The sequence below is a fragment of the Neolamprologus brichardi genome, chromosome 12, assembly GCF_056152115.1.
Source record: "Neolamprologus brichardi isolate AB-2024 chromosome 12, ASM5615211v1, whole genome shotgun sequence".
NCBI classification, from domain to species: Eukaryota; Metazoa; Chordata; class Actinopteri; order Cichliformes; family Cichlidae; genus Neolamprologus; species Neolamprologus brichardi.
In genome coordinates, this window is record NC_142115.1 from 38,757,114 (window position 1) to 38,766,314 (window position 9,201).

At 46.4% G+C, this 9,201-nt stretch overlaps 1 protein-coding gene across 2 annotated transcripts in view; it reads right to left on the bottom strand.

The window, feature by feature from the left end:
* Positions 1-8,730, bottom strand: part of LOC102794503 (disabled homolog 2-interacting protein-like) — a 22,840-nt gene extending 14,110 nt beyond the window's left edge. Inside the window, exons 1-3 of one of the 2 annotated variants that reach the window (XM_087849598.1) lie at positions 8,692-8,730; positions 8,317-8,426; positions 14-158 (exon numbers count right to left, since the gene is read on the bottom strand). In XM_087849598.1, the coding sequence (XP_087705724.1) occupies positions 14-151 (138 nt within the window). In that variant the 5' untranslated portion in view covers positions 152-158; positions 8,317-8,426; positions 8,692-8,730. Of the gene's footprint in view, positions 1-13; positions 159-3,145; positions 3,405-8,316; positions 8,427-8,691 lie in introns of those variants that run through there. The other variant, XM_087849599.1, reaches the window with a different exon arrangement.
* Positions 8,731-9,201: the final 471 nt, after the last annotated feature.

A 9,201-nucleotide genomic window follows, 5' to 3' on the forward strand; every position in this document is an offset into this window, starting at 1 on the left:
TTGTTTGCGTCACCTCGAAGCAGTAGTCCTGTCCCAGCAGGGATGAGTGAACCGGCTTAATAATCACTGATTGGTCCATCCTGAGCTCGAGAGACGATACACAGCCAGTGCTTAGCAACGACTCCTGGCTACCGCAGCGCAGCCGACGCATCACACACCTGAAACAAACATACACAGTGTGATTACTAACAGGACAGGAAGACGCACTCATCAAGTTTGCAGAGGCATGGATCCCAAACCTGGACTGTCAGAGAAGTCTAGGACGTCTCCTGGACGTCTCCAGGGACACAAAGAAGGTGATGTACACTGTGAAAAATGACCATGAGGTCTGACAACAGAGACCGAGTGATGCAGCGAGTGTGATCAGGTTCACCTGGAGCTGTAGAGCAAGGTGGAGCTGAAACACCTGTCGGGCTGAAGCTCACATGTCAAGGAGAACCTAATCAGGACCTCTGATTGGTTCAGCCAATCGGTTTGATACTTTTCAAGACATTTGAGGTGTCATAAAGTAAAGTTACATTTAATAAAAGAAGTATTACAGTGTGACGCGGCGTTAGAAACAAATGTACGAGTGATGGAATAAAAGCTCAGGATTCATATTCAGCCAGAGTCATTTCATCTGCTTCCAAACTTTGCTGCAGCACATGTGATTACACGTACAGATGCTGGGCTCGGTGCTTCCTGTTGCATCGTGAGGCAGCACAGTGACCTTAGATGATGCTCCTCATTGGCACACCTGGACTTCATGCCTCACGCTCTGAAATGGGTCTGAGGTGCTGCCCCTCAGAAGAAAGTGGCATTTTAGGGAAGGGTTTTTCAGGCAGAGGATGGAGGCTGAGTATGAATAAGGATTATTCTGAGCTGTGAATCATGCACAGCTGCCCTCGTAAAGCCCGGGAATTAAAACAAAGGGCACCTCTGGGAAAGATCCGCCAGCCTCTGAAGCCACGTTCATCACTGAGCGAGCAGACCTCTGCACGCCATTCGTTACATAACTCACTCCTCCACGGAGCCGTTAACAAGCAGAAACCCAGCTCCCCGTCCTCCAGACCGAACACAACCACAGCAGCTCTGACGGAGGGAGGCAGCCACCACGCGCCGACCTGATTAACCCCGATGCAGAAAAGCTGATCTCGGCTTCTCCACAACATTTATTTATTTATCATCTGCAAATGTGTCACAGTTCAGGGAGAGGCTGCGGAGCTTGGACACGGTCAGAGTCTGATCACTGACAGACGCAAACACGACAACAGGAAGTACGAACGATGACCAGCAGCCGACCGTCCAATGGACAGACCTCCTCTCACCTCAAACAAACCATCCAGTAGTTTTGGTGTATTTGGACATCGTCCACACACCTGCAGTTCCTCTGCCATGCAGCAGAGGCAGCAGTGAGTCAGTCCCTACAAACTGCCATGTTGAAATGAACATGTTTACAGCTTGATACTCAAACTTCCTCCTTCATAACACGTGCACAGGAAAGCATGTTGTTATAACTCAAACGTTTCAGTCTGCAATGTTAGGGGCGTGGCCGCTGTGAGGCTACTGTACTAACTGACCTCATGAAGGCTGTGCAATTTGGTTTGATGTCACTCTTGCTAAACGATTCTGCTAGCATTAGCATTAGCACCTCTGGAAACATGAACATGGAGGCATCACTAACCAGTGAATGACATCACAGCAATGCTGTGATTTGGTACGTTGAACTGAAACTGTGTGACGATATTTCCATCACAGCGTCCGATCCACTGCACGCCACCTCCCCTGAACCCTCCCCCCGCTTCCCGCTCCTCTCAGACTGTGACTGGACCTTCGCTTCCATGACAACCATCACTTTTTATCCAATGAGACCTGAATAACAGCTGGGCTCATTTCCTCACTCCTAGCAAATCACAGCAGAGTCTCCCCCTGCTGGACTGCAGGTTTAAGGCACCTGTCAGTGTCTGAGGTGGACAGGTCAGCACTAAGCAGTGATGATGATGATGATGATGATGATGATTGGCTTCCTGTTAAACCCAGAATTCAAAATCCTGCTCCTCACATACAAGGTCTTAAATAATCAGGCCCCATCTTATCTTAATGACCTTGTAGTACCATATCACCCTATTAGAGCACTTCGCTCTCGCTCTGCAGGCCTACTTGTTGTTCCTAGAGTATTTAAAAGTAGAATGGGAGGCAGAGCCTTCAGTTTTCAGGCCCCTCTTCTGTGGAACCAGCTTCCAGTTTGGATTCAGGAGACAGACACTATCTCTACTTTCAAGATTAGGCTTCAAACTTTCCTTTTTGCTAAAGCATATAGTTAGGGCTGGACCAGGTGACCCTGAATCCTCCCTTAGTTATGCTGCAATAGACGTAGGCTGCCGGGGATTCCCATGATGCACTGGGTGTTTCTTCTTCACTCACTATGTGTTAACAGACCTCTCTGTATTGAATCATATCTGTTATTAATCTCTGTCTCTCTTCCACAGCATGTCTTTATCCTGTCTTCCTTCTGTCACCCCAACCAATCACAGCAGATGGCCCCGCCCCTCCCTGAGCCTGGTTCTGCTGGAGGTTACTTCCTGTTAAAAGGGAGTTTTTCCTTCCCACTGTCGCCAAAGTGCTGCTCATAGGGGGTCATATGATTGTTGGGTTTTTCTCTGCATGTGTTACTGTAGGGTCTACTGTACAATATAAAGCACCTTGAGGCGACTGTTGTTGTGATTTGGCGCTGTGTAAATAAAACTGAACTGATGATAAACATGATGACGACCCTCTTTAGCTTTTTATACACACACAGCAGGACGTGTGTGTTGCTCGGTTAGCTCGTCATCTTGTCTTAACAAGCTGGTTATATGGCTAATGCTGCATGTCTGTGTGTGTCTGTGTGTAACCTTGCTATGCTGCGTGCTACACACAGGAACACAGCGTAGCACGCTAGCTATGTGCAGATTGCAGCCATGCTAACACACACACACAGAAACGCATCATGCATGGAAATGCAAATCAGGTGGAAGACGGCAGCATGCACGCACCTCCCCAACACACACACACACACACACACACACACACACACACACACACACACACACACACACACACAAAGCAGAAATCCACTGCAGCACATTTTTCTGATCGGAGGACAAAGAGGATCAAAGACACTCACCGAGCATCCTGCTGAGGGGGAGGAGGAGGAGGAGACAGCTATAGATTCATGTCCTCCTTCAGCAGCGAGCAGGAGGAAGAGGAGGAGGAAGATGGAGAAGCTGCTGATGCTGTGTGGATGAACCTGTCTGTCTGTGTGTGTTTGCTGTTTCTGATGCTTCACAGCTTCAGCCTCCCTCCCTCTCTCTCTCTCTCTGTCTCTATGTGACTCACCCCCCTCGTCTGTCAGCTCTTGCCCCTCCCCTGCAGTGAGGCTGCCCTACTTCCTCCCTCTCTGCTCCTCTTTATCCTCCTTGTCTCCTCTGCTGGCCTGTCAGGGGTGCCCCCCCCCAGCAGCGCACATGTACGATACGTGTTGATGTGTTAAACGGGCTGCGGTTACACGCGTGTTATTGCAGCCGCTCTGAGCTTCTTCTTCTCTGGTGCTGTACGCACACACTTCCTGTCTGCAGCAGAAAGTGGAATTTTCCATTTGGTGTCATCGAGGCAGGAATCAAACGCCGCATCTCTCCCCGGTTTTATATCGACACCAACCTCCACACGCCGCCGCTCAGACGCTGCTGCATACGCTGCTGCATACGCTCGCGCCCAGCTTTGACTCAGGTGTTCATAAAAGTTTGGTGTTAATACTTCAGGAACGTGTTTACACACAATCCCCAAAGGCACTGGACTGTCACCTGCCTGGAAGGTGACGCCTGTTCCCTCATCACTGCAGGACTAATGAAGCTGATAACAGATAAGGTTAACTGTAAGCACAACATGAAAGGTGTCAGTGAAGGAGGCCGTCATAGGCTGATAATACAAGAACAAAATAATCAGAGAGCAGAAACAACAATGAGAGCAGTGAGCAGCTCAGAAGAGTGGATGATGACAGATTTATTAAACACACTCGGTCATCCAGGTAGGTACATCCAAAAGGCTGATTCTGTGCACCTGTACGTCATCATCAGGTGACTCCTTCAGACTCAGCTGACTAAACCTCATAAACAGTACTAGAGATGGACCGATCCGATATTACGTATCGGTATCGGTCCGATACTGACCTAAATTACTGGATCGGATATCGGAGAGAAATAAAAAATGTAATCCGATCCATTAAATATCAAAAAAGCACCTCACAAAACTTGCGACACGGTGTAACTCGGCTCATAACCGTAGCACGTCAGAGCAGTGTGGTCACGTGATAGAGCGGCTGTGTGTATTTGTAGCCTGCTAGCAAACATTTTATCTCCGAGGAAGTTATCTCAGACAGAAGTAAAGCAAGTGTGTAAGTTCGTCTCTGAATGTTTGTAAAGCATTCCAGCGTTAAGCTTAACAACAGATATATGGAGCGACTGCCTCTCTCTCTCTCTCTCTCTCTCTCCTGCTGCTACTTCAATCGTGAAACTGATCAATGATCAGCTGATCGTCTCTCTTCTTTGTTTTTGGCCCACTTCTCACCAGAAAGAGGAAACCAGCGGCTGAACAACAGCAGCACTATTAAGCTTGATAAGCTGTTGTTAGAATTTATTTAATATTATTTCTACACCAGGATCTTTTTCTACAGCTGACGTAACTGTGCAGGGGCGGATCTAGCAAAGTTTAGCCAGGGGGGCCGATAGGGCATGAACAGGGAAAAGGGGGCACAAAGACATACTTTTCTTTCTTATTCTCATTTAAAATATCTAGCTTTTAATTATTTAATAATTATCTGAATCTTACACCCAAAGTTTTAATCTGATGTAAAATGTATAGAAGTCCATTACTGTGTATAGTAACTGTTAAGTCTAATATACCCTAGTAAGCTGTAGTACTTTTTCCTTTGGGAACCATCTGTGAATTCTGAAATTCTGTTGAAGAAAGATGTTGAATCTATTTAATTATTCTTGAAAAATAATTTATTTCTGTGAATTTTTTTTCACCCTGCATCAAATTAAAGTTGATTACATTGATTAAGCATCATGAGGAAGAGGGTGGGGGGTGGTTCCCTATTTTCTTTTGCTGGGAGTTTGCAACCCTATTAGTTAGGTTGCTTAATATTTCTGCTAAGTACTCTTTAAAATACCAGAATAGGGAGGATGGAGCAGGTTTAACTTTATTAGATTGATCAGTTTTGCTGATCTATGAAATATTTTGGGTGCAGTGTATTTTTTTTACATACAGGTATAACAGAATAGCTTTAGTGTTGTTGTTGTTTTTTTAACTTGAGTATGAACTTATACAAAAAGCAGCAAGATATTAAAAAAACATTTTTGTTGATTAAAAAACACTATATCGGATTCATATCGGTATCGGCAGATATCCAAATTTATGATATCGGTATCGGTATCGGACACAAAAAAGTGGTATCGTGCCATCTCTAAACAGTACATCTGCACAATGACTGAAGCTAGCATGCTGTCACTGCTCAGTGACAAAAACTCTTATGAGCCCCTGAAACGAGACCCAGGAAGTGGCTACAGGAAGAGGGTGACAGACTGTCTGAAGCAGTCAAGACAAGGCTATCGACCGGACCTCATACCAGAGCTACACCAAGTCTGTATGGCTTACTGAAGATACACAAACAGGGTGCACCTTTAAGACCAATTGTCTGCATGATCACCTCGGTCACCTATAACATCTCCAAGCTTCTGGCTTCAATCCTCAACCTGCTGGTGGGCAGCTCTGAACACCTCATCCAGAACACCCTGGATTTCGTTAAGAAGGTGAAAGATGTCATGATGGAGGCAGATATAACCATGGTCTCGTACGACGTTACATCTCTCTTCACCATCCCAGTCACTGAAGCGTTGGAGGTAGTCTGTAAAAGATTACAGGATGACCCCAACCTCAGCAGCAGGACCACTCTCAGCATCCACCAAGTGTGTTTGAACTGTGTCTTCATTCCACCTGTTTCACATACAAGGCTCAGTTCTACAGGCAGAAACATGGGTGTGCCGTGGGCTCCCCAGTTTCACCCATCGTGTTACTGTTCGGTGACCTTGAGGGTCTGAAAGGCGCCTATAAATAAAATGTATTATTATTATTATCGTGGCCAATTTGTACATGGAAGAAGTGGAAAAGAGGGCTCTGCTATCCTACCCTGGAACACCACCAAGCCATTGGTTCAGGTATGTGGATGACACCTGGGTGAAAATCAAATCTCAGGACGTACCACATTTCACAGATCACATTAACTCAGTGGACCGACACATCAGATTCACCAGGGAGGATATGAACAGTGGCAGGTTAGCCTTCTTAGACTGAGATTTCCATCAGTAATGGGGGACATCTAGAAGCTGACATGTACCGTAAACCTACACATACGGATCAGTATCTAAGGTTTGACTCTCATCATCTACTGGAGCACAAACTGGGCGTCATCAGGACGCTACAACACAGAGCGAACACCATCCCCACTGACACAGCAGCCAGGGAGGCAGAAGAACATGAAGAAGGCCCTGAGTCAATGTGGTTATCCCAGCTGGACTTTTGTCAGAGCTGGAAAGGCTCCTAAAGAAAGCTCCAGCCGATCCAGGAGAGAAGAACAACCGCTGCCCAAGAGAAAACCTGTAGTGATCCCGTACGTGTCAGGAGTATCGGAGCAGCTGAGACACATTTTCTCTAAACACCGGGTCTCTGTGGCTTTGAAACCCCAAAACACGCTGCGCCAAAAACTGGTCCACCCCAAGGATCGGGTCCCCGACACAAACAGAGTAACATAGTGTACGCTGTTAAGTGCAGGAGGATTGTCAGGATTTATAATCGGGGAAACCAAACAACCTCTGACTACAGCACAGAAGAGCGACCTCGTCAGGACTCTGCAGTCTGTTTACACCTACAGGCCAGTGGCATCTAAAGATGTGTTTGTGCACATGGACTTGAGAGAAAGTTGTATGATGGAGAGAAAAGATGATGGTCTAAAGCATCCATTTGTCTAACATGATGGCGGCAGCATCATGGCGTGGGCATGTCCGGCTGCAAGGAAGCTGCTCTTTGGTGGTTACTGATGACAGCGCTGTGCTCTGTGGGGACGGAGCCAAAGCAAACTGCAAAACAACCCAACCAATGACATACTCTTAGAGTCAGTCAGCTGATCTCAGGTCAGCTGACCAGATTTTCAGGGATTTAATACAAACTACAGTGACCTGCAGAGCATCTCAAGGAGGAACCAGCATGTGGTCCATGGGAACCTGATACAGTGGCAGCAGATGCAGTATTAAATGCAATCCTCTCATATAAAACCCAGAATAGAGGACTGTGTCTGTGAGTTAGTAATAAGGTTGGATTGTTAAAACCTTCAGCATCATGAATTTTCACCGTCGGTTCCTTTGAGCCGTGACGTTAGGGACAGTTACAGATTTGGGGGCTCGTCCGGGATACGAGCCTCATCGTGCTGCACATCGAGTTTTGGGGATTTGGTACTCTGTGTCCTTACTGGCACTCCACAAGAGGACATGTCAAAGCATACAGGATTTCACTTGGGAACAAACTGTAGTTTATTACTGCAATAAAACAGCTCAGATTAAATGTTGACAAACTCGCTGCCGCACCATGCTGAATGCTCAGGTGGTCATAACCTGACAGTGTGATGGAACGGTCATGTGCAGGCAGGAAGACCCAAAGTGCAGACTCAACTGAGGCGAAACTTGAACTCCAAATAGCAGCTTTTATTGCTGAACAGAAATCTCAACAAAACCTAAACTGGGAAGAATCTAACAAAACACACACAAGCCGCAGGGAGACACACACAGCATGATCCCGACACTGACACAGAGAAACACAGGGCTGAAGTACACCGGGAAATAACGAGGGGATGAGACACAGAAGGGAGAAATCAGACACAACGAGAGCCAAGGCAAGCGAAACACAACACATTCACGTAACACAAACCTTCAAAGTAAAACAGGAAATGTAACACAGAAACGCGACTTGACCAGGGGAGACAGCTGACAGGGGAGACAGAGCAACTAAGAAACACAGAGACCAACATAAAGGAGGCACAGAGGGCAGCTGCTAAACACTAAACAGAAGACAACAACCCACACTACGACTCTACACTCTGTAAACTCAACACTGGTCAGGATCCTGACAGACATCTGTGGGCTTCACGTTTATAGCAGGTTTACTCACAACACAGAGTCACATGACATTAAACTGACAGGTACAACAAAGTGAGAGACCCCAGTGGGATTCTGGGTAACTGACTGTTACCTAGTGTCAGCTGCATTGATCTGCCCGGTCTTTAAGCTGCTGTGACGAGACAGTTTGGGCTGAGATCGAGTCCGGCGCAGAGACTGCTTCAGCCTGCGAGACAGAAAACCCTGAAGAAGAAATCGGGCGAAGCCGTATTAGCTGCTGTGATCAATGAGCGATGTTAAATTCACAGATATTCGAGTTTGGTGTGGAGATAAATCCCACCAGCAGGTGGGGTCAATCAGTTAGTCTACAGCTGACAGCAGCTCAACTCCTGTTGCCATGGAAACAACAGGCTGATCTCAGCAGGCGAGAGAGTGTGTGTGTGTGTGTGTGTGTGTGTGTGCGTGTGTGTGTGTGTGTGTGTGTGCGTGTGAGGGAGAGACAGCTCACCGTCACTCTGGCGGTGGGTGTGTCCGTAGTGGAGGCACTGGGCATGCTCTGTCTGCGCACCCCCATCTCTGAAACAGACATAATGCATCATGGGAGCATTTGTAGTTTTTATCATCAATCAGCTGCCACGTTCTGCTGTTGCCATGGTAACCACCAGCAGTGAAGGAGAATCGTTTTTTAAATTAAATTAAGTTTGATTAAACCTTTCATGTCATTTTAGTTAAACTTTAGTTCATTTATATTTTTTTTACATTTAAAATAACTTCATTTTGTTGTTGTGCAACATCTCTAAAGTTAGAAATATCCTGTCTCAGAGTGACGCTGAGAAACTAGTTCATGCATTTATTACTTCCAGGCTGGACGACTGTAATTCATTATTATCAGGAAGTCCTAAAAACTCCCTGAAAAGCCTTCAGTTAATCCAAAATGCTGCAGCAAGAGTCCTGACAGGGACTAGAAAGAGAGAGCAGATTTCTCCTGTTTTGGCTTCCTGTTAAATCCAGAATTCAA